We start from the raw sequence: 25,585 nt of genomic DNA on the forward strand, positions 1-25,585 counted from the left end.
GACTAAATTTAAAATGAAAAAAAATGGATGTAGGATGAAATTTAAAAAAATCAATTTATTAAATAAATTCAAATAAAAAAATAACAATTAAAAAAATAAAAACCAAATGTTATAAGAAAAAAACTTGAACGATTGTCGTGAAATATTGCAAGGATAAGCATAAAAATCAAGGGAAAAAAAAAAAAAAAACAATAGCCACCGAACCATCGAGAATTAAATCACACATATTGTATTAGTCCTTGCCGTTGCAAATCAAAAAACACTAAGGAAACTAATTTACCCGCCGTAAAACACCACACATGTCATCCTAAAATAAGAGAGTGGCACACTCGCTGGCGCATTCCTAGAACATGCCAGTATCTTTCCTTTTTTATTATTTGTTTATTAAGAAAATTACCAAATTATCCATGCAACCACTCAATAATTATAAATAAACCAATATAAAAATACCAACATGCCCAAAACTTTCTAACTCCAAGGACAACAAAATAGTTACATTGTGCGAGTCAAAACAGAAATTCCAAAAAAGCCCCTAACCATATTTAATTTTATTTGTACTTTTAAACATAACCAAGTAATTTAACTGTGAAAAAATTATAAAAAAACTAATACACCCACAAACAAATAACAAAAGAACCTCACAAAAATATCATTCCACCCTTATAAGACAGCCATGAGTGGTTTTTTAAGAAGTAATTCATAATTCTACTATTATAATCCATCCATGGTAGATCAATTACCAATGTATGGTAGTTTTCCCACAGGGTTACCACATGAAGAGGGTGTTTGGGAGTGTGGTAGCTGTTGCTTTTCAAATAGCTTTTCGTGCCGAAAAGCATGCCAATAATATTTTTTTATTTTTTAAAAATTATTTTTGATATCAGCACATCAAAACGATCTAGAAAGTACAAACCGAACTCAATTTTAGCAAAAAAAAAAAAAAAAAAAAAAGTTTGAATTTTTTCGAAAAGCAGGTCACACCTCAATCCCAAACAGCCCCGAAATATAGTAAGATTGTTATCAACAACCACCGATAAATATGAACTACCGAAAACGAAGGTCCCATATTTGCCTTCTCCATGACTTCTTGTGTCGATTTCCATTTGCTGGGAGTAAACATGAAAATATTATCTGAAGCAAATAACAGGGAATCAACTTTCCATTTTCTATTCTGCATTTCAACCATTAAGTAATAAATAAAAGTAGCAGCGATGGAAACACATACATTTCTTCATTTCTAATTGCATTTTCCTAACAGTCTATAGCTGCATAAGCCTTCTGTACTTGAAGAACCGCATGAACGCACAAAATATGATGACTCCAGTTACTCCAGTGATTAGGAGGACCCACTTAAATGCACTAGCATCATCAAACAATGGTATGGCAAAGTTCATGCCAAAGATACCTGCCACCACTCCAAAAATGGCGACAACAAATGTTGCTGTTGTGAGTAGAAGCTCAAATTGGATCAGTTGATTTCGGACATTATCCTGCAACCAAATACATCCCTTACTTTAAAAACTAGCGTCCACTTAATCAGCTCAAACAAAATTGAAAGAATTAAATGAATAGTTCCCAGAGAACATAATGCAAGATCTTTGTATCCTAGTTGACCATCCAAAAGGATCGGTCATGTAATTCGACTTCAGAAATCAGTATCATGGATAACCTGAACCTGCAATCCTATCCAATAAGAACAAGACACAATAAGGATCCAGAACTTCTGCAAGAACCGATGGCTACTAGTTCCTTTTGTGCATCAACAAGAAGTTGACAAATGTGCATTATCACTTAATGCTATGAAAATGATCCTGCTTGAAATATTCTAATACCAAAGTTCTAAAATGTTTGGTCCCTAACAACTGAGCTAAAGCAAAACACAATTAAATATTAAGAAGACTTGGGGTTGGGGGAGGAGGAAAATGTACCAGCTGAATGTTGATGAAATCCTCCGTGTCATCAATGTACTCCTTCAACTGAAAGAAGTGAATGTAAATGAATGAGGTTTAACATCCTATACAAGAAAAATGAAATGGAAATGAACATAATGGTTGCTGTTAGTACTGATGTCAACTTGTTCAGGGTGCTATCAATGACAACAAAGTACGCTTCTAGCAGCATCTCCAGCTCTTCTATATTCTCAGTAGCACTTTCAGTACTCTTCATACTCTCATGTCGGCTCCTTGCAATGCTCAGGCTTTTCTCAAGTTTTCGTGTATCAGGAAGTGATGAAACAGGAGAAACCGGAGCAGAAATAGATGTCCCACCATCATTTGACCTAAATCCCATCAAAGATTGATCACCATAGAATGATGATTCCATCCGACATTTCTTTTCAGTGAGAAACATTTCGGCCATATCTCCATCATCATCCATGAGCTGCTCAATCTCATCTCTTACCTAGATACAAGAGAATAAGAATAGGGGAAAAGATAACCAAGTTTTATTTGCAATAAAGGAAAAGCAAGTGATATTGGATTATACCTTCTGAACCCTCCGAGTCAAAGCAACAAGTCTGCTTTTTAACCGTCTTACACGTTCCAAGTTCAATGTACTGATCTTTGATGTCAGTTCATCTAGTAATGGGTATGCTTCAATTTCTAATTCTGCTGCCTTCAGAAAATTGCAATTTAAATAAGATTACTAACTTGCTCAAACATATGGAATCTTATCACAGAAACTGCAATAGGACAGACTATGTGATGCCTTAATATAGCAAAAGGCAGTAGTAGTACGACAGAAGGTAAGAGGACTGAATTTTGTATGAAACCCAAAAGAAGAAGAAAAGATAGCTCTAGATGGACATAAACGGAAACAAGACAGTAGTAGCCATCCCCAAACACTTCTCCAGGTCATTATGAGACATGATATCCTTTTCTAATATATAAACAGCTCACTTGTCTCTTTCACAAAGACAATCTGAGTTGCATTTTTAATGAAGAAAAGAATTGGTATAACCATCAAAAAGATAAAACCAGCAAGGCATACATGTTGTGATACATACAAATTGCAGAGGATCATGCAGTGTGGGTTGTTGCTTTTCTAGAATGTTTTACTAGTTTAAGTTTATCTGATCTTACAAACCCTGCGTACTTTACATTTAACCTCTCTGGAAATGAGTTGATACCATCACTAGAACAATAGAGTAAAAAGAATAAAGAAGCCAATAAGAAGACTGTTGGCCCAAATTTGATGACTTCCTGAACACAATTTAAGTTATATACAGAAGGATGAAATCTTGGTTTCATTAAGAGTTCTTAATCTTTGTTGAGTTGAGAAAGAGATCTTGAAATTTTTCCCCATGCCTTTAAAATAATTGTTTCCTTTAAAGCTAATAACGGAGAAATGGACTGAACCCCAATAACTTGAAACAGATTGGAAATAAGCACTTGATCCAAAAGAAAAATCTGTGAGATCACTGTGATCTAAAGAATAAAATGAGGATTCATTTACTCAGTCAGCGTAGATTGTCAATTATGCAAATAATAGTAATGCCTTTGGTTAAGCGAATGCTCGTAGCAAATAGTAGCAATAACCATGTGAAAAATTCATCATGGATAGAGGCATTGTGTTTGCATATGTGCAAAATGCACTGCCAATCTCATATTTAACAAGAGAAGAAAAATTAAGAGGAAAACATTTAGCCAGATATTTTATAGGAGATTTTCTCAAATGTTAGTTAATAGCGTGGAACACAGTAAAATGAATAAAGTTTCCCAGAATAACAAGCCAAATTGTGTGCAGAACGTACATAGATACACATCCATGTAAATGATCCATGAGTTTGTAGCGGAGAAAGATGTCGACAAGGAAATTACTGTCAGAAGGATTAGAAAATACACCCATGTCTTTCTGTTCCAAGAAGTGAAGATATCACAAGATTGATAGATACATATCTACACACAGCCAGACCTCACTTGAACTGCTCTAATTAATCTAGAATGCACATCTACATCATTCAAGTGTCAAGAAGGACATGAAAACAGCTATATGTAGAAACAAAATGAATTCAATAGTATTTATCAACTACTATGATATTTCATGCTACAGCATCTAATTCATTAAAATTATGGTTGGAAAGTTCGCTAGGATTAGGAAAAACAAGAAAATTAGGAATGCACAGCTTTAATAATACATCTGCAACAAACCATTCTTAATTTCTCTTGAATAACACCATTCTTTCAAATCAAGCATGTTACAGATTTAAAGTTCTTTTTACACACCTGAGAATCAAGGAATGTACAAGCAGATTCCAGAGCAACTTCGAGAGCCCTAAACTCAAAGGGCAAATAATCAGGGGATGTATTCCCAAATACACTGTCAAAATTCCTACTTCTCCTTCGATTCAATTCATCACCTTCTGACTGCCATACATCACCTACCCCTCGTGTTGTCAATCGTCTTTGTAGCTCCACTACATACTGCAACACGTAGCTGTCAAGGGAATTTAGGAGCAGAACCTCATCAGCCGTAATAATACACCGAATCTGCTCTAAGTTTGCAACTATAGCCTTCTCTCTACCAAGGATTGTTGAGGGGTAAACAAAAAGAGGATCAAGCAGTCGTAAATCACGAGCAGGTAGGTCACAACGACGCATCATTGTGAACTTGTCAACCTCAATAATTTGGGAATTTCCCGATGAATCAACACGAATCCATGATCGAAGGCCTTGGCCACGTTTTTTCAAACCCGGAACATCAACACCTTGGAAAGGTTGGCGTCCAGAGGCAGATGGTCGATAAGATGAATCTCTAAGGTTTATAGCTGATGCTGGTTTTGGAGGGAGCAGGCGTTCTTTAAGGTCCGCCATTAATAACAAGCCCTAAATGCTGGTACATTAGGCAAATGAAAGTGTGAGCATACTTATCACTATCCTTCTTTTTTTCCAGGATGCAAAAATAAAAGAGAACGCTTATGGCACTTGTTCTCGCCTACAAAGGCCCTTCTATTTGAAGTCATTCCATTAAGAAAGGCAAACTTTTATCATACCATGAGAGTTAAATTCGCATAAATTAAACCAAAAAAAGAAAAGAATGTCCATAACATTGAATGCACACTAAATATTTAGTCTCAGCACAACATCCTTAGCGAAGCACATTGTGCTACAAAATATAATTTTGCCCAGTGCAAGACCAGAGTAAGCCAAACCAGGTACCTATCTCCTGCCATAATTTGCATTAGATTCAAAAAATACTTCAGCATATTTACTTGCTAAATAGAAACAAATGAATTAATGCACCCAAGGTTTTACAGTTTCAGCAGCACGCAAACCGTCTCATACCAAATGCTATCAGAACTTGTTAACTGAAGAAATATCATTTTCCAAAAACGAGTCTTTCCTTCACATACACTGCGAAGGGCCTGGTTCTGTATAAATCTTGAATCTTTACTGAATTAGCATCTCCGTTATCGACACACAAAACCACCTCCAACAAACCCTAAATAATACCAAAGAGATATAATAAAACATACATATATAATCACAAAGAGGCAGCTTTATGAGAACCCTATTAGCCAAAATCAAGATTTCGACGCAAATCACACAGCTGCAGCTATATATGAAAACAATGGTTACCTCCAACGGAGAAATCAAACAGGAAATTGAATCACAGCCCTTGATTTCTCTGTTGATGTAGATAGAAAATCCATCAAGACAACAAAAAAATGGATTACACGCAATGGGGAAAAAAAAAAAAAAACGAGATTCTAAGAATCAGATAAGTTTACTACCTGACAGTGACTTGATGGGTTGTTGATTAGAAAGGCTGAAGTGGGTTTTCTTCAAGGCAAAGGCTTGATAGAGAAGGGAATCAAGCAGAAAATATTAATGTAATAATTAAGTGGAAAATTTATAATAGTTTAAGAACTTGATTACGTTAAAATATTTGGAACTAAAAACACGTTTCAAAGCTTAAACAATTCCACTGCTACAAACATGGATTTGTCTGTGAGCTGGCGGGGTATTGACTCGTGCAGGGCACCGTAGATTAGATTGCCTAGACGGTGATGGTTACTCAACTGGATAAATACTTACCAAGTTTTGCAATTGTATCTTCGAATCAACTCATCCTTGGAGAAGACTCATGTATGGGTTTTTCCTGACATCTTACTGCGAGTAAAAACATTACATTGGCATCCATTAACAGCAAGTGTTAGAAAATCCCTGTCCCTGATTATATGGGGCACAGCCTTATGTTTGGTTGAAATATTATCGATTTAAAAAATATATATATATTTTTTAAATTTTTTCCAAATTGTTTGACTGGAATTAATTTGTTATTATCCAAATCAGAAGATAATTTGAATCTCTTTTTATATTTTTTAAATTTTTTCCAAATTGTTTGACTGGAATTAATTTGTTATTATCCAAATCAGAAGATAATTTGAATCTCTTTTTACTAAATGTACTATATTGTTATCATGTCCTATGTCTTGGGCGGACGAGATTTGTTCTAGTGCTGTTATAAAATCTAGTTTTACAAGTTAATTTGATATCTTGTAGATTCAAAATTTAATTTAGATTAAGTTTTATGTTAAATTGAGTTGGAAGATGACATGAATAGAAATTGATTTGTGATGTAAATAACCTGATTAAAATCGAGCAGGTTAAATTTAATATTTTTAAAAAAAATTAAAATAACTATTTTAATTTTAAAAAAAAAAAATTAAAGTAATAAATTCATCGAGATGCAATTTATGATATAAACCTACCTTGAAGAATCTATAACTATGTTCTATAGTGTTGTGTGGAACGTTGTAAGCATGTTCGTGTCGGTAAATTCACAATGTGGTGTTACAGAGGTTGACATGTTTCTTACTTGTGTATCTACGTATATGCTTTTGCCATGCTAACATATCTGCCAATACGGTGATCAACACGTGGACTTTGTTGATTTTACATCATCAAGATTATGGACATGGACCAGGGCCGAGGAGGGCCCATTAACAAATTAGCCCATGAAATAGTCAGCTTTGTCGTCGTACCGAGCTCAAACTATTCGAGTTAAAATGAAGGATTTTTTAAAAAATAACAACCTATTGACCCGATGATTTAGTGAATTGGGTCCTTTATCAGGGCAGACCCGGGCCGGGGAGGGCCCATTAACATTTTCTAAGTAAGGCTACATACCTTTATTTATAGTCTGACAACATGGGCCTGTAAGTACTGACTGCTAAGCCCAAGAATTACAAGCCACAAAGAGGTTTTCATAGGAACTCAAAAATAATGCACCCAGGGGTCTGCCTTTGCCAGGCCCGCACCTCATCTCCAAACCAGAGCCAGACAATTTTAAACACACAAATATTTCTGTATTTGTCTGAAAGTTGAAAAATTATAATGCTCTAAAATATTGCTTATTGATAGAAGGAAAGATAATGACAACTTAACTAACTCAGGGGTCCATTTACGAATGGATCAACTCAAGTTTTGAATTTTTATTTTAAATCCCTGAAAATGATGTTATTTTGACGGGAAAAAAAATAAAAAACCAATATTTTTTCCACCAACCTTGCCCAGGCCAGGCTCAGCTGGTCACCAAGTTATGTCTAATAACACGGTGAATGAGGATGAACTTGTTTCAATTAGCAAAACCATAACATGTATATTATTCAGTATACTCTTCCATGTATATTGTTCCTCACTCCCATGAGCGACGGCAATAAGCATTAGCCAAAGAAGAAGAAGAAGAAGAAGACAAGCTATAAAAAGCTATAATTTATGGTGCTGCCTTCCATCAGGCATATGTAATGGATAGGCTCAGCAACTTTACATGGAAAAAAAAAAAGTGAAATTAGAAACAGTCCCCACATCTAATTATGTACAATAGACGCAACCGTTATAATTTTGGCCGGAAGATGGAGGGGGGCTTAATTTTAATTCACACATTAAAGCTTATCATTTACAGTTTTTTATTTTTATTCTCTTAAATGTAAGGATTAATATGAGATGAGTAGTCACGAATCCCAGCTCCTTCCCACCCCATCCATTCTTCCCACATATCCCAATCTGGGTCGTTCATTCCTCTCATAGGCTCATCAATTCCTTGATCCGATGGCTCATAAGACCTGTGCATCTGTGATGATTCATCTGGTTCTTCCCTCAAATTACTCATCACAATCTGCATTCCATTCCATACACACATAAGGTCAAGAGCATGGAAAAACTACACGAAAAATGCATCCCAGCAGCAACAGCACCATGACAGTGATGGCTCTGGGAGACAGGTTCTAGATATGAAAAGACATCAATGGGCCATCTTCAAAACCAATATGGCCTAAAGAATCATCCAAGAGCTTGCAACCTAAATTTTGCTCATGATTACCTCTATGATTTGGGTGATGTGGTGCTGTGTCCTATCGAAATAATTGGCTTTTTTTTGCCTGATACTATGGATTTGATCATGGAAGAAATTGATTCAGTCTTTTTAACGAGAAAAAATAATAATAATTCCCTTCCACACAAGACAAGAGCAATAACAATTGTATTCAATTGCAAAACCAATAAGATTTCTTCTTTATGAAAGCAACCAATAAATTTTAACTGGAAACATATGCTCCATGGAATCCTATACTTGAACGTGGTGTTCTTAAGTTCAATCTGTTCCAACAGTTGAATTGGAGTTTGATCGATCTAGCTTAATTTAGATCAAAACAAAACTTGATTTTTTTCCAAGAAAAAGTTACATAATATCAAAAAAAAAATTGAATTTTTTTTTAAATATCATGATTTTAGATTAGGTTATTGGCTGCATTGAATTTACAACTTTGATCATTGAATTCTGACCTTTTCAATTGTTTATCCTATTCTCAATTATTTAGCAAAGGCAGTCGTCTTGGCTTCAACACTTTCACCTCCTATCCTTTTATTTTCTATGATTTGAGAATAATATTCAACCTTTACCTAACCCTCCAATGAACCCCACCAAGAAAAGAAAAGGAAAGCACACAAGAAAACAAAAAAGTAATTTAAGAGAAAATTAAAAATGAAGGATGAGGAGATGACTGCGTACATCATAGGCTTCATTGATCAGACTAAACTGTACACCACAATTGCTTCCTCTGCATACATCTGGATGATACTGAAACATAACACAAAACAATCAACAACCAAAATCCCCTTAAGAAACCAACCAAGAACATAATAAAAAACAATTCAAGAATGGAAACCCACCAAGAAATTCAATAAAAAGAAAGAGAAAAATATATTGTACCTGCAGAGCAAGCTGTCTAAAAGCTTTCTTGACCTCAGACTCAGAAGCACCGGGTTGGATCTTAAGAGTCTTATAAGGGTCCATAACAGAAGAAGAAGATGAATAGGAAGAAGCACAAAAAATCCTGACTCTATCTCTCCCCATGTTATCTTTATTGTTCTTCTTCCTCCTGTTCTTGATTTGAAACCAAGAGCTCGAGGACACAGCACCCCCATTTCCTCCCATCATCCCAACAGCTGCTGCACTTGCCATTCTCTCAAGATCACCCACAGAGACAATACAAGAATCTCCCTTCAAAACCAAAAAGAAAACTATGGGCAGAGGTCGAATATTGTTTTGATTTGGGCAAACGCAAATTGTAGTAATGGATCTTGAAAGGGTTGCTATAAATAATGAATGTTTTGAATGAGGAGGGGGGCTGGTAATAAATAGTTATAATGGAGCAAAAATTGTGTTGTTAATAATATTAATACTAACAGTGGGGCCCTTATCCAAAGGGTCTGTTTTCTTTTGTTTTTGTGGAGTGGAGGAAGAGAAGAGGGTAGGAAGGGTGTTTTGTGCTTATCCTGGCCCTGCTCAGATCGGAACATGGCCTTTTTTCCTTTTTCTATTTAGGGTTTATTTAAACTGACATACTTTATTCTTCTTTCCCACGTTTCTTATGGTTTTAAATGCTAGTTTTATTGGGAGTATAGTTATAATTGTTTTTTTAAATATTTTTTATTTAAAATTATGTTAAAATAATTTTTTTTTATTTTTTTAAATTATTTTTTATATCTGCGCATTGAAATGATCTATAATCACAAAAAATATATTAATTTAAAAAAATAAAAAATTTTATTTTTTTTCAAAAATATTTTTGAAATGCAAAAGCAAAGAGAGTTACTATCTAGTTCTGTGTTTGTTATTGCATTTCACACAAGAGGGATTAGGAATATATTGTTTTTTATATTTTTATTATTATTATTATATGATAATATTAAAAATAATTTTTTAAAAATATATTATTTTAATATATTTTCAAGTAAATTTTATTTTTAAAAATAATTATTATTACATTCTCAAATATCTTCTTAATACTTGTTATTTTCATGATAGATCTATAACAGTTAAATAATCTGAATTTTTTAAAAGTTGAATTGTGGACCAATCTTGTAACTATATTTATATTTATAGATGTGAACTCAAATTCACTTTTTTTTTTCTTTAACTCTATATTTTTATATATTTCTTTATTACTAACATTAACACACTAAAATCATTAAAAACATTCCTTTCTTTTTTTTTTTCAAGCTAAAAATAATTTTCAAAACAGCTAAAGTTGATGAATTCTCTTGAGAGGGGGAGGGGTTACCAAGAAAGTTTCCTAAATCAAAACAGTCAGGGTTGGCAGGCCATTTAACATTAATGCCAGCTAAAACAGAGGAATATTAAATTTTAATTTACATCTCTCTCCATGTGTTTGAATTGATTACAGATCTGTTTTCCATTGAAACTTATAAAGGAAAATAAAAATAAAAAAACACAGGAGGGTGCATCTTATGTTTAATCAAAACGCAAAACTCAATAGAGATAAGTGACATTAGAATTTAAATTAAATAAATAAGTTTTTTTATTGTCGTTAACACTGCATTGAAGAAAATTATTCAATTACTAATTAATATATGTTTAAAATTTAAGATGATATATTTGAATCTAATTGCATTTTTATGTGACCTTCTACCTAATTTCTCCAGAGGGCTACAAGATAGCAGCTTCGTAGCAACATTGAGGAAAGTTTATTCAACTATTAATTAATTATATGCTTCATATTTAAGGTGATGACTTTGAATATAGTTTTAAAACATATAAGCTGGAGCACATTCAATAAATTTTCAATCCTGTACAGTGTCGGTCGCTTTCTTCCTCTGGTGCATGGACCAGGTAAGAAGTCAGAAACAAATGGAGTGCTGGGACCAAATTGCAAAAGAATATATTTTATCCAAGGTGATTGAATCGTTGTGAATTGGGTTGTCGACACGTGTGCGTCTTTCCTTGTGGTAAGAAAGAAAGACACAACAGTTCAGCAAATTGTGGATAGCATTTCTATCATTACCTCATGGGCTCAAGCTTTTTAACAGACTTAAAGCTGGATAATGTCATCTATTTTCTCTTTTTCTTTATTCTGATACTGCTATCCTTTCATCCTTTACCGGCTACAAAAAAGGTAAAGGTTATCCAGATTGTGTTTGAAAATATTAAAAGTAATTATTTTAAAAAAAAATTATTTAAAAATATATTTTTTAAATTTCTTTTAATTATATTTTATATTTTCATATCACAAAACACGATTTCAACCTCAAAAACAAACAGTCCAAACCTAGGCCATCCTATCTTATTATCCATATCAATAGTCACTTTGGCATTGGATGAAATTATATTTGAGCATGTTTTAAAAATATATTTCACTTAAAAATATATTAAATTGATATATTTTAGTATTTTTTATAGTTTTGATGAAATGATATAAAAAATTAAAAAAATATCATTTTAATATATGTTTAAATGAAAAAAAATTTAAAAAACACAAAAAAACATAAGTTATCATTCCCCAAATAGAAATTAAAGCTTGGTTCATATAAACTCATGTGGTTAATTTAATTTGATTTGAAATTATATTGTTTTAATTTTTTTATAAAAATTAAAATAATATTATTTTAATTTTTTAAAAAATATAAATTAGGTTTCGATCTAAACCACGAGATGATTTCTTAAATAAACTAGATTAACTCTTATCTAATTTAATTTAATTAAAAATCTAGTACATACATCCTTGTAGCTATATATATTGAGTTTAATAGCATTTACATAAAAGAGTTTCAAATTTGAAGATTTTCTCTTGTTCTTTTCTATATATGAGTGGATAAGAATATGAATGGGGCTTACATGGTGTTCAAAATCAAGAAATTTATGGTTTAGTAAATTCACCATGTGGGTATTGAAGGGATGGATGTAAACGAGTCTGCTAATTACAAAATCTTGTTTATGGGTCAATTTCAAGGTTGAAGATATCATAAAATCTTAGCTGTGCTGTAAATAAATCATATCAAATAATAGCAACTTGATATTTTTTAGCTCAATTAATCCAATAATAAACCATATATATATATATATAGAGATTAGATAAACTTGAGTTAATTTTAATTTTAAAAAATATTATTTTTAACTAAAAAATATTTTTTAAAAAACACTTTACGTTACCTAATAATTACATCAGCCATACCATATCAGGAGTGAGTAACGGTAATTTTCTCTCCTCTCCACTAATAGTCAACGAACCTCACATTTATTAATTAATTATATGTTTCAAGATTTAAGATGATAAGTTTGAATCTAATTGCATTTTTATGTCACCTTCTACCTAATTATACTATTTACAACACATAAACAATTGCACTGATATTGTTCCCAATTTCTAATTATACTACGATTTTGAGCTCTCAATTTTCTAAGATTCTATAAATCTTGATTAATAACGACGTGTAAGATAATTATGCTGGCTCATGTCACGTCCATACAAGCAAATGTATAGAAACATTAATTTTTGCAAACTTAATAATAGTTTTTCTGCCCTACTTTATATATATATATCAACCTTACCATCAATTATTTTTAAAAATTTAGCGATGAGATTAAGACTCCATTTGAGAGTGTGGTTTAAATGGAGATTGGTAAAATTTTATTTTTTGTTTAAAATTATTTTTTTATGTTTTTTTATTTTTTAATACATTAATATCAAAAATATATTTTTAAAAAATATATTATTTTAATATATTTTTAAATAAAAAATACTTAAAAAACAACCACAATTATATTTTTAAATACCCCTCAAACAAACTTGGATGATATTTTAAAAGTCTATCCTATTTGTTTTTAATGATTATTATATTAGTGTAGAAGAACAAGGCAGAGCACTTGACTTGTTACTGAAATGAATCAGTGCCTGCAATAACTATATATTTTTTGTTCTGTACAGTGTCGGTGGCTTTCCTTATGTGCATAATCCAGGTAGGAAGTTCGAAACAAATGAAATGCAAGGACCAGATTGAAAAAAAAAAAAACCATTACTAGACATACTAAAATGCCTAGGAATTTTACTGTAGCTCCACTGACCGATTTTCTCTTCTCCTTTCGGTCCTCAAATTTTTTAACTATTAATGACCAAACTACCGATCAATTTGTCAAAATATGTCAAGGACAGATAAATTTAAAAGAAAAGAAAGCAAAGTGTTAAAAAAAAAAAGAGAGAATTAACATGGCCAATCTAAAAATCTTGAGAAAAGTTCTTTTGAACCCTTATACTTTTAATTTGGTTTGAAAGTTTATTTTTGTTGCATTTTGGCATATAAGTTGAAGAAATGAGAGATAAAGTTATATGAAAATGACGAGAAGAGAGGAATTTGTTGGTTTGGCCTTCTTTATGATTATAAGAATCATCATTCTTAGTGTCAATAAGTTTTATTTTATAAAAAAATTTTGTTGTTGTGGTTTTGTCTCTAAACTTGCGCTAGAGAGGAGATATGGGCCCACAAATATATTTTGTTCGATATAGGCCCACAAAAATTTATCGTTGTGGCTTTTATGGTTCTCATGTTATTTAGAGGGCTTAATGGTGTTTTTGATTAAAAAGTGATTGTAAAATGAATTTTTAGATCCAAAAACCATATCTCCTAATTTTAGTTGACTCAATATAGTTGATTTAATATGACCCAACCGACTCGACAAATCCAAAGACAACCTAAATGATTGGTAAAAATATAATTTGACTAAAAAAAATTCAAGATAATATCTTTTTTTTAAAAAAAATTAAAACAACAACATATCGGTTTGACCCGGGTCGACCTAGGTTAACCTTCTAAATTTACGATCCAGATCATGAGACCATGATAACCTCAAATAAAACAAATCAAAATAAATCATGAAACTCAATTCTCAATAAACTTATTGTTGAATTATTGAAGTGTGAAAGAATCAATCTAAAAAAAAGACAATAAAATAATCTAAGTCTAGACAGATTAACTCGTAAAAGTAATGAATTGAGTGACGACACGAGATAAGAATTTATCCTTTTCTTGTTCTTTTCTATACATGAGAGGATAAGAATATTAATGGGGTTTACATGTGTGATACATCCATTAACTCAAAATTTAATTCAATGTTATCCATTAACGTAGGAGGTGGTGTTCAAAATCAAGAAATTTATGGTTTGGTAAATTCACCACGCGGGTTAAATACCAAGTCAAGAGAGCAAAAACATAAACATGTACGATGTCCTTGTTGTGACCATTTCTTTATGGGGAATAATAATATGTTTCATATGTCAATATTATTATTTTTTATTTTTTATTTTGAAGCACAGAGAATTCTCAACTCAAAGTGGATGATGAGTTAAATATTTGTATTTAATTTTATCACCTGCATTGCGATTAGAGCAAGTCCTGGTAAAGGAATAAGTCAAAAAACGTTAAATAGAAGGAGGGAAAAAACGTTCATGTACCAAAGCTAGCATGGTTTCAAGGGAAGGGTTAATTAATTATTAGGGTTTGGATCTAAAATCCTAAAGCCTAACCCCATGGAACCTTCAATGAAGATTTATTTCGATTCCTTCTTAGGGTTTGGGATGCAGACAAACAAGTTATTCTCATGGAAAGTTATGGTCATGCATGAACTGACAAAACAAGAAAGCAGGAATCCAAATCCAATATCTATCTACTGTTTGGATGGTGTGGCTGTGCTAATTTCTCATATGATGCTAATATCTGTGATATTTAAATGACATGAACTGATTAAGAAATACTCATTAACACTGTCCCATTCACTTGCTAGTGGCATATTCCTTGTTCGCAAAGACAAATTCAAGCAATCAAAAGGATAGTTATATATATATATATATTGAAAAGAGAAGAAGGAGAAGAACTCAACAATACAGATGAGATATTATGAGAGTAGAGGGACCATCATTCGATCCTATATTAAGAATGACTTGTAATTTTCTTGTTGTTTATCATTTTTTTGACTTACTATCATGATCTTATCATTAAAAGAGGTCTGTATCATAGGCTAGCTTTTAGTAGTATGTTTAACCACTCTCTTTGAACTTGTCATAATTTCTCCAATGATGATCATGATCCAGTAAATTACGATTTTTTTGAAGATTTTTATTTTATTTTTCTATATTATTTTGTTATCGTTCCTTTTTTCAATGATTACTCATAATTATATGCTGGAATCAACTCTCATGCATCAACAAATCTTCATCGGCTTTACGGTGGTTAGGAAGTTGAGAGTTTGAAGTGTGTTCAAGTCTTGCAACCTATGATTTAAGGTTTTCATTCTAAAGTAATCTTGAAGAAACCTGGCTAGCTGAGGCTCTTGATTTGCTTGCAAGAAGTTGCTGAACACTTGACTTCTCGGCACTTGCCTGGTTTCTAGCTTATTTGACTTCTGATTTGCCATGTTCCGAATTTCTATGGCCACCCTCAGAAGCAACCTAGGTATCCTACAGGTCTCGAAGGTTCCTTGAGCAATAAAAAAAGAACAGAGGGAGGGATGTGAAAAGCAAGGGAGGAAACTTTAACTTGCTTCACGCAACTCGAGGCCAAACTTCAACTGGGAAATAGAATCTTGTTGTCCAATAAAAAACAAGGTTTTGCTAGGCTTGATGCTGACCCTTTGTAACTGGAGATTGCTTTTGCTTTTAACTATCAAAGACCTTGATTGGGTTGTTTCTTCCTTGTCTATCACATTTGCAGCATCAGCAGCCATGAAAAGAACAGTGAAAAGAGTAATTGTGAAACAGAAACTAGCGCACCCCTACACAGTAGCTGGGCAGGAGTGGAGACCACAAATTCTGAAACAGATCTTTTCCTTTCCTTTTCAAGGTGAAGAAACCACAAAGCCAGTACAAACTCTCTTGAAAATGAAAATCTGGAATGTATCTATACAGAGATCAACTCACAACTGAGCCAGTCCACGTTCTCCATAGTTTTTGGTTCATTGGTTTGGATAATTGACCTTGTTAATTTTTTGTGCTCCATCCTGTGCATGGTATGCTCTTCCTATAAATAGAGCTAGAATTCTATAGAAAAAAAAGTGCAGAACTCAAAAAACAAGGTGAAAAAAAAATCAACGATCATTTTACTATCACAACGATTCAGCTCCTAATTGTTAAAGTTGTGGCCCATTGTTCCACTAACTCTTCTCTTTGGTCTCAGCCTTCACTTGTCCATATTACTTGTGTCAACCTGCATTGCTTGATGAGAAGATGGTGGCTGCTGCTCTGCAGAAGGATCAGATTTAACAGGTTTTTTGAATTGCACCAAGATCATGGTCATGTTGTCGCACCCCTCACCACCATTAGTATCGGGAGCCAAACACCTGTGAAAAACTCTTCCGCATATCACAGAAAGCTTAGTTTCCTGCATAGATTTGGACAGAAATATTGTAACCAGCATGTGTGCATATGTTCAAAATCTTAACTAAAGTCTACAGAACTTACAGTGTTTAACTGTTCACGCACATAGTCCACTAGCTGTTGACTTGACATGCAATCCCTATGGCATAAGTGGAATTAGCAAAAATAGCAAATTCCAAGATAAAACAAAATAGGGAGATTCAAATGACTCTCTTTAAGCTCTTCAGGAGTGATCAGTGGATGAAGAAGGAAAAAGGAAACAGAAACACAACCGAGTCCATGCACCACTTAGTTTCCAGTGTTTATGTTGCTAACTGAATGTGCTTCCTCTAACCCCTATGCCAATGGCAAATATCATTCTCTATGCAGAGCTAATACAAAAGCATTGCTTTCAGGTTACATAGCATCTTGGAGTGAGTAGCATACAAATACCAGTTGTGCTCTTTCAATAAAATTGGGTTATTTTAGACAGAAAAAAGAAAAGGCACACAGATACTTGAAAAACAGCAGTCTTCATATCATCTTAAAATTATACCTTTGTATCTAAATCTCATTATTATTAAACCAAATTGTCTAATTTCGAACAAAATTTGACACTAAATCCACTGCCATTCCAAAAGATCTTTGAGTTGGAAATTGATATTTTGTTAAGGTTCTCGATGTGCTTCTTATCTGAAATTGATATTTTGTTTTTGAGACTAGAATTCACAGTAGCATGTATATAAGTTCAAATAAGATTATCCATAGAGAATCTAAATTACATTTCATAAAGAAAGGAGAAATGGAGAAAATGGCGTTACCATACACATGCACTCTCTTAAGAAGGAAAGAAACTCACCAAATCCCATCACAGGCGAGAACAAGAAACTCATCATCATCACAGAGCTCAACCTATTCAAGTGCAATGGAAAATTATACAAGAAATCGATGAAAAAAATTGCATAATATTAACATAAACCAGTCATGTGATACTGGCCAAAGAATCTAGTATTCCTAGCCTACAGGTACATAATTCATCAATGGATAATCTACAAAATTTCCTTGGGTGTGTGTGTGAGGGGGGGGGGGGTATTCAAATTAAACATCTGTTGCCCATGTGAGGTCATTTAACCACAAGTGCGTGCTCACAGAAAAAACAAGAAAGAAAAAACCAAGGAGAAGGAAGATCGGCAGCAACACTACTTACAGTCCTTATGTCTGGATTGGCAGTTACAATTTGCTGCTCAGCAGGCAGTTTTTTGTTCTGCTTCAACTCTGCATCTCCTGCAACAAAGAGATTGAGAGCATAAGAAGTAATTGGCATTGAACAGGTAAATTTCCCCTTTGAAGCCTCCTTGTCTTGAAATCATGAGTGGAAAAAAATTCATGTACCAATTGCCCTAGACAGGTTTAAAGTTCCGTTAACACGTCCAACTACAATAAAGCCACCAGCATTCACAATCCTTTCTCTCTCAACCACAAGGTCAGGCTTGTGATCTTTAGACATGTCAAATGCCTGCAATAAAGGACTTGCATAAGACACTTCACGTATAAAATCTTGCAAAAGATATGCTAATCATTCATTATAGAAGCATAATTCCACAAAAGACCCATTCACTTATTGTCTTGCCAAATGATAAATGGACCTGGGTACAACAGTAGGAGGTGGATAAATATCTAGGCTCATAAGGTTAAAATATAAGGACGTATCTGCTAATATTGTTTGGGTACAGATTTAAATTCATCAATTCACTTGGGAAAAATAAAGTACTACAGGGGAAAGCTAAACTTCCTGTCTTCCTGTCTGTGAGTGGATGGTAGCAGGGTTCATAGCTTTTTAGACAACTAACCCTCTTCCTCACAACTAGTTTAAGGAAGAGGGTTGAAAACATCTTGGTCTTTCCCATTCTTCATTTAATAGCTGTACGAGGTGAGACTGTCACCACCAAGAGAAGGAAGCTTGACAATACGGATATTCCATGGCTACTTCATTCTTCTCCCATCAAGAGTTGAATATATAGTCAAGGGTGATGATGGAGCCATTCCATCAATTTATGGCACTCCATTAATGGCACCATCATTAACAGTGAGACAAATGGATTGTGGTATTGACTGCTGTGGAGTGCTGTTATTAACTGATGGAATGCCATCATCGCCACCGCTAAGTCAACTGCTTTGGATTTGTAAGATAATTTCACACTTAAGAGTTAAATCTGTGCAGTGCTACTTCTTGTGAATGGAACTACAGTAATCACAAATGACAAACCTGTTCATGAGTTACAACTTGCAACTTGCAACTTGAAAGAACTTTGTTACATAACAAAAGAAGCCTTTAGAGAAACAAGGATTTCTAAAGAGTGAATCATCATAGACAAAGAAAACTGTCCTCCTAGACAATGATCATCAAATTAACAGTCATTGACTTGACAAGCATAAATTTCATCACATTAACATTCCTTCACTCTTCTAAGAAAAAACAACAAGAATCAAACTGCATGAATTTGTGCTCTTTTTTTCTTTAAAGAAAGAGCCTTTCTTCAATTTATCCTATCCCCCCTTTTCAATTCCTTTTTCCAACTCATACTAGAAATCCAAAGTTGGATCATGGAAGCTTTCTTTTGTTAAGAAAAAAGAAGAAAAAACAGTGATGCCATTCAAAAAAGGGTGTAGAAACTGTTTTTTCCATTTTTGAGAGGATGAAAAGATATAAAGGTCCCTTTCAATAAGGTGAAAAGACAGGCTTTTTTTCCAAAAAGTGAAAACAGCAGAAAGCTATGCCATCCATTGATGCAGTCAACGACAAAGAATTTTAAAAATCATAGTTGTCCATTTCTATATATAAAATACAATTCTTGTCATTTTATCTTTGATCACGTATAATTTCATTGATTATTGTTCATTTTGCCAAATGCATTAGTTGCATCATAGCAAAGTAATCTGTTGTTTAAAAAGGTTTATATACCTGGTCTTTCATTATTTAAGGTTTAAGGGTGTTTTGGTTGAATAAAAATGTTGCGGGAACTAATATTTTTATTCAACCAAAACACCCTTAAACCTTAAATAATGAAAGACCAGGTATATAAACCTTTTTAAACAACAGATTACTTTGCTATGATGCAACTAATGCATTTGGCAAAATGAACAATAATCAATGAAATTATACATGATCAAAGATAAAATGACAAGAATTAGCCCAACCCTACAAGCACATGTTAGTTTCATCCAAGCTATGGAAATTGTAGCTCTCCTCTTCTTTTATCTGAGCAAATATATTCCTTTCTTCATGTGATCTCTAAATCACAATCACCAAGTCTTTCATAGATTCTATTCATGTATGTGGGGGTGCACTTTTGTTTCCACGATTAATACACACAGCCCATCACAGGGATGAAGCATCCATGCATGATGTACTGAACACCAAAATCATTTCAATTCATGGATTGGAAATAAATAAGAAACCATCAATTCCTTTTACCAAATACAGAGGGAGAAAAAGCAAGCTGAAAGCTTGTCAAAAAAGAGGGAACAGGAATACCTGACCCTTCCTGGATATAACACAACGAGAATCACCAGCATTTGCAACATAAAGTTGGTTGTTTCGAATAATTGCAACACACGCAGTGCTTCCAGAGGTTGGTCCATGAAAGCTAGAATGAGGCCCCTGATATTTGCAAAATAAGATTTACTTTTCCTATACATATGTACTTAAAATGTCATTAACATACTATTCCAAAACTAGTAACATTAACAACAGCCAGTATGCAAAAGTTATTGTAAGTCATTTGATAATAGATATTTAAGGATAAGAATTTATAAGATCAATGAAACAACATGAACACCTGTGCTAAATTTGGTTAATTATACAGCTAAATTAACATAAATTATCGAACTAGATTGTCATTTGAGAAGCAAATGTTCTATATCATACCAAAATCGCAAGAGCAACTTTCCATATCAGAATGGCCAAAGAAAGAAAACCACCATAAAAAACAAAGAAAAAGCTAGTTTAATTTGGAATAAATGGCCAATGAGCTCGTGGCTCAATCAGCACCCATTTGCCCCCTTCTCCCCCGGGGTCTTAGGCTTGAGTATTTCTTTTGTAGGAAAAGAAAATTTGAATAAGCTAAAGACAACAAGAAGAAACTGAATTAAGCAGTTTAGAATGCTCAGCGGTCTTAAGACTCTAAGCCTTCAACTCCATAAAAACTATGAAACTCAAGCCTAAATAAGCTCTCTGAACCAAAATGTGAGCAGAAACTCCCCAAAACAAATATCCTTCCACCAGGAATCAAGAAATTCCCAAACAGCAAAAACCCCTGCTGTTTCTTACACACTCCTGTTTTAATGTGACTATGCCAGTGAACTTCCCATATAACAAGGAAGCCTTATTGTGCCATTAGCAGCAACCAATTGAGAAAACATTATACAATATGATGGAGTACCTCCTCAGAAGGCCAATCATCCAAACTTCCATTAACTTGACCTCTTCTAGGCGACCATATCAATCCTTCTATCATACCAGAAACCTTTTCTATGTTATCACCCAAGCTGGCTAGTTCTCTCCATCCCCTCTGCCCACGCATCATCTCATCCATTCTGCATCAAGAGTTCATTTGGGGCACATATAACTTGTCATTACATGGGTTCCAAAGGATTAGAATTTTAAGTCAACTATGACAAAAACCAGTAACACTTATCTTACAAACTGACCAAAACAATTGCATACTATTGCATTCATCATCATCATGGCAGAAACGATTTGATATGGGTAAAATTTGTTCGCTCTTTGATAAAAATGATAAACTGATAACATATGAATGATCACCACTGTCAAATTAAGCCATTATATCAACGAGCAACTCAAATAAGCATTGGTACTGAAACAGTTGGGCTTGTTTATACAAGGGATTCTTTTCCTCCATTCTATTTCCTAAGGAGCCAAGCCTTCTATAACATTCTGTAATGATGAAGTAAGAAATCATACCAAAGAAAGTACTAACATATACATACAGTCCAAATATGAGTCCAGGCCACTGGATCTGATAATGTGTTACTCAAAGGCACAACCAAAATTAGCAACGGAATAGCTATGTACATCCATTTGTTAAACAAAGTACAGAGAAAACAAGTGAAACAACCTGAGGAAAGCTTTCTGTAAAGAAGTGCCTAAATCGCCAGACTGATAACTTTCCTGCCTGAGCACTTGCTCGTGAAGATATTTAGCACAGAATTTAGCCACTGCTTGACCTGCAAAAGCATAGAATTTGATAAGAATGACAAACTGCATTTGACGAACCTAGGAAATGATTACTAGCATTGCATCACACTACAATGATAATCATCACCATCACCAATAACTAAAATGATGAACCTTGCTCAACATGAAGGGTAAGTTGATGCATGCTTGAGAGCCACCAGCACGGGGATAATTGATTAAAAATAGACTCTAATGCTACCATTAGTTCCATCTTACCATCATCCATCTCATCTGATTCTTCTAAAGATTTTGAGCATGTTATAAATGTATCTTTACACTTCAAATTATTTGTTGCCAGCAGAAAACCCAGGAATTTACCTCTTGAATCATTCTTTGAAATTTTAATACAAATTCCGATTTCAATTGATCCACCAACCCCTAATCCCTTTCAATACATTCAAAGTATCAATCCTTGTTTATAAAGCCCTAGCTCACCACTTAGAGCTCGTTTGGTATTGTGGTAGCAATTGTTTTTCAAAGTGCTTTTCACTTGGAAATGCATTGAAATAATTTCTTTCATTTTTTAAAATTCATTTTTTATATCAGCACAACAAAACGATTTGAAAACACTAAAAAAAATTAATTTGAAGCAAAGAAAAGAATAAAAAAAAAACATCATTTAAAAAAAAAAACGTTTTTAAAACGCAAATACAAACAGGCTCTTAAGCATAGATCCTTCAAATCATACATAGTTTCCCCAACCAACCCCCTTTAAGAAATAAGAAAAAGAAATGCTAATATCTAATTCAACATCTACTATTTTTTAATGTCAAGAAAACAACTGTTGTAAAAATAATTGCAAAACTATTACAAAATACTAGCATCGGGAAAAGGAGATGACATATTATAAAATATAAGCATCTGGAAAAACAAATAAAACCATAAGGTTTGTACGAAATAGTAACAGATACTAGAAAATATATATTAATAAACATAAAATAAGCATTCAGGTAAATTCTGACCTCCATGGCCGTCATAAACACCAAAGAAAGATGTGGAAATGTCCAAATCTGGATAAGCTGCGTGCTGTCAAACACCTTACATAAGTTAGGATGCAACTAGTAACACACCAAAACATCAAGAAAATATAAGTTTACCAAATTGGATAAAAATTATTCTATAAAGCCAAATACATGCTTGAAAGGATCCGCATCTAATTCCCAAAGTTATGATATATGAGATGCAGATCTAATCCCCAATCTCTTAGCTATATTCTTTGAAATCAAGAACCCTATCTCCATTGTTTCATAAATTCATCTAAGGAATGCTAATGCTGCCAATATGTATCCGTGACTCTGTCCACTCTATTTGACTGAATAAGTTCAGGTGCCATTTATTTGTCAACGGCTCATAATTTTGTTGAATGTCCATTTTTATGTGTTGTAGACAGCATTCCCCACAAATGCATTCCCCGTCATGTACTTTTTTAAATAAGAGGGCCGAGCATTTCCTTCTGCAATGATACATTTTCCAGTTGTATTATCACACAAATTCAACATGTGTTGCCTTTCTACTTCATGACACTGAACTCTATCGAAATTCATACCAGTGTTTTCCAGTCTTAACACACTAAACATCGATAGAAAACTCAATAATTCACCGTGAATCATCTTTAATGAATCAGGCAAGTTCTAGACCTCACTACGTTCACAAAATTTTGTGGTTCGATTCGCACTTAAAATTGTGGCTATTTATGGGCAGACCACAGGGCATGGAAACATTAGATTCAATACCTTCCCTCTGGGTTCATTCCACATGACCAAACAGCAATGACAATACCAAAGTTAATCACTTTTAACATCAACATATAACCTAAACATTGAATTTTCTTTCACAAAGCCACCACACAAATCATAAAGAGTACTCACGGCATCTTCCATGGTTGTGCGCCAGCCTTGCATGGAGGACAAACCATATCGAAGTCTATCATTCTCACCATCTTGCGAAGCCTTGTCAGTTTTAGGGGAGCTCAAATATACCCCCATTTCTTGCTGAGAACAAAATCAAAAGCAATTAATCATAAAAAACCAACCATTTTTCTTGCATTCAAACCATCCATAACGCCTAAGCAAATCCCCGAATATTCAACCATGTCAACCCAAGCGACCCACAGATACCCCACCGCTCATAAACACTCGTACGTAAATAAATACGTATAAATACACACAACAGTACCCAGATAGAATCTCAATGAATAAGCAAGATCATGATATACTCGCAGGAAAACAGTTCCCGTAGAGTGACATACTTCACAGTTTCTTTTCTTTGTTTCCCTACATTTTCTTGGGAACCAAGCAGACTGAACAAAAAGAAACAGATAATTAACGAATACCTGAAAGAATTTGACAGAATGGAGTGGCAGAGAAACAGAGTAAACAGGGAAGAAACAATCATAAAAGGCTTTGTTTTGTTATGTAATGATTGATGCTCGCTTGTAAACTCTTATTACAGACAGATCAAGAGAGGTACGGATTGCCAGGTTTAAGTTTGTTTGTTGTGCTTCACTGGATCGCTGGCACGCGTCCTTAAATTGTATAATGGAAATAGTTCAGAACCCGCGTCCCTTTCGAGGTCATAGCTGGGTCATTTTTTAAAATATTTTTTATTTATAAAATATTAAAATAAAATTTTTTTTATTTTTTAAAAATTATTTTTAATAACTGCATATTAAAATAATTTAAAATTTAAAAATTTTAAAAAAAAATATTTTAAAAATATTTTTAAAACAAATAAAATCTCATATCTTATAAATTATTTTTTAATTATTGCTTCAGACCTCGTCCCATAATAATCCCATAATAAATAAGGAAGGATTAAGTTCATTGTAAAACTAAAATCTCATATTATTATCCTATAAATTTTTTAATTGATAAATATAAATATCTGTTTTAGCTAAAATATTAGCACTTGAATTTGATAACTAAAATGTTAGTTATAATTTCCATTTGTTTTTAGTATAATTAATTTTTTATCCAAAAATCTCTAGAATCTTATTAAGATTTCTAATCACTTTAAAACTAGATAATTACTCTTATTTTAATTTTATCTTTAATTCATCAAGATACTTCTTATTATAATTTCATTAATTTTATAAGGGCTTAGTGGTTAAATCAAGTTAGGTGGATTCACATTGGTTATTTTGGTTTTGAATTAGAATGCATTTCCTATGAAAGTGTATTAAGTTTGATAGGTCGAACTATCATTGATGGGAAAGGTTTTTTTTTTTTTAAAAAAAAAAAAACAAACATAAATTCAACTATATAAGATAAAAATTACATACACGTATCTAAACTGTGAACATCTTAGGAATTTATATATGACAAATAACTAAACACAAGTGTTTATGATTGGCCTCCTGATAATATAAAAAGATTAATAAAGATTTCTAATTACTTTAAAACTAGATGACGACTTTTATTTTAATTTTATCTTTAATTCATCAAGATGTTTCTTATTATTATTTCATTAATTTTATATAGATTTAGACCTTGTTTGAGAGTGTGGTTGTGGTTACTTTTTAAAATATTTTCTCGTTCCGCAATGCATCAAAATGATGTGTTTTTTTTTAAATAATTTTTGAGATTAGCGCATCAAAACGACCTAAAACATATATAAAAAAATTAATTTTTAACAAAAATAAATAATTTTTTATAAAACACAGTTTGCATTACATTCTCAAACAATGC

The 25,585-nt window shown here is 33.1% G+C and overlaps 3 protein-coding genes across 10 annotated transcripts; all 3 read right to left on the reverse strand.

Annotated features, from left to right (window-relative positions):
- Positions 1–518: 518 nt before the first annotated feature.
- On the reverse strand, positions 519–9,078 carry LOC118054668 (magnesium transporter MRS2-1). Of its 8 annotated transcripts, none has more exons than XM_073408074.1 (9): positions 6,036–6,194; positions 5,732–5,794; positions 5,577–5,625; positions 4,224–4,830; positions 2,485–2,613; positions 2,065–2,400; positions 1,929–1,976; positions 1,226–1,490; positions 519–1,131 (listed from the first exon to the last, which is right to left on the reverse strand). In XM_073408074.1, exons 4-8 carry the CDS (start codon positions 4,809–4,811, stop codon positions 1,260–1,262), a joined length of 1,332 nt encoding a protein of 443 aa, XP_073264175.1. In that variant the 5' UTR covers positions 4,812–4,830; positions 5,577–5,625; positions 5,732–5,794; positions 6,036–6,194; the 3' UTR covers positions 519–1,131; positions 1,226–1,259. The 8 variants fall into 8 exon arrangements, with proteins under 8 accessions (XP_073264175.1, XP_073264177.1, XP_034922223.1 ...); XM_073408076.1 differs by having other exon boundaries at positions 4,224–5,439; XM_035066332.2 differs by adding an exon at positions 5,351–5,439 and having other exon boundaries at positions 5,732–6,192.
- LOC118054669 (chaperone protein dnaJ 8, chloroplastic) lies at positions 7,701–9,715 on the reverse strand. The gene is made up of 3 exons (XM_035066339.2): positions 9,211–9,715; positions 9,010–9,078; positions 7,701–8,118 (listed from the first exon to the last, which is right to left on the reverse strand). Exons 1-3 carry the CDS (start codon positions 9,460–9,462, stop codon positions 7,924–7,926), a joined length of 516 nt encoding a protein of 171 aa, XP_034922230.1. The 5' UTR covers positions 9,463–9,715; the 3' UTR covers positions 7,701–7,923.
- Positions 9,716–16,097: 6,382 nt separating this feature from the next.
- LOC118054670 (probable protein phosphatase 2C 60) lies at positions 16,098–24,423 on the reverse strand. The gene is made up of 11 exons (XM_035066340.2): positions 24,232–24,423; positions 23,768–23,890; positions 22,862–22,925; positions 21,781–21,889; positions 21,085–21,238; positions 20,178–20,303; positions 18,035–18,158; positions 17,850–17,926; positions 17,502–17,554; positions 16,748–16,802; positions 16,098–16,667 (listed from the first exon to the last, which is right to left on the reverse strand). Exons 2-11 carry the CDS (start codon positions 23,882–23,884, stop codon positions 16,467–16,469), a joined length of 1,080 nt encoding a protein of 359 aa, XP_034922231.1. The 5' UTR covers positions 23,885–23,890; positions 24,232–24,423; the 3' UTR covers positions 16,098–16,466.
- Between the last annotated feature and the right edge of the window lie 1,162 nt (positions 24,424–25,585).

Source organism: Populus alba, chromosome 3 (assembly GCF_005239225.2).
Source record: "Populus alba chromosome 3, ASM523922v2, whole genome shotgun sequence".
NCBI classification, from domain to species: domain Eukaryota; kingdom Viridiplantae; phylum Streptophyta; class Magnoliopsida; order Malpighiales; family Salicaceae; genus Populus; species Populus alba.

Bases quoted from the DNA above. Each gene is read 5' to 3' on its own strand.
- LOC118054668 (XM_073408079.1), bottom strand. From the start codon at position 4,811: ATGGCGGACCTTAAAGAACGCCTGCTCCCTCCAAAACCAGCATCAGCT. The intron at 1,977-2,064 runs GTACTAACAGCA...CACTTCTTTCAG, and splicing joins CCCTGAACAAGTTGACATCA to TTGAAGGAGTACATTGATGA. The intron at 1,491-1,928 runs GTACATTTTCCT...ATTTGGTTGCAG, and splicing joins ATTTCATCAACATTCAGCTG to GATAATGTCCGAAATCAACT.
- LOC118054669 (XM_035066339.2), bottom strand. From the start codon at position 9,462: ATGGCAAGTGCAGCAGCTGTTGGGATGATGGGAGGAAATGGGGGTGCT. The intron at 9,079-9,210 runs GTACAATATATT...GTTATGTTTCAG, and splicing joins TTAGACAGCTTGCTCTGCAG to TATCATCCAGATGTATGCAG. The intron at 8,119-9,009 runs GTACGCAGTCAT...AATGGAATGCAG, and splicing joins TGATCAATGAAGCCTATGAT to ATTGTGATGAGTAATTTGAG.
- LOC118054670 (XM_035066340.2), bottom strand. From the start codon at position 23,884: ATGGGGGTATATTTGAGCTCCCCTAAAACTGACAAGGCTTCGCAAGAT. The intron at 21,239-21,780 runs GTTGTTTCACTT...CTCTTGATGCAG, and splicing joins TTACAGAAAGCTTTCCTCAG to AATGGATGAGATGATGCGTG. The intron at 18,159-20,177 runs GTATTCCTGTTC...CCTTTATTGCAG, and splicing joins TTATATCCAGGAAGGGTCAG to GCATTTGACATGTCTAAAGA.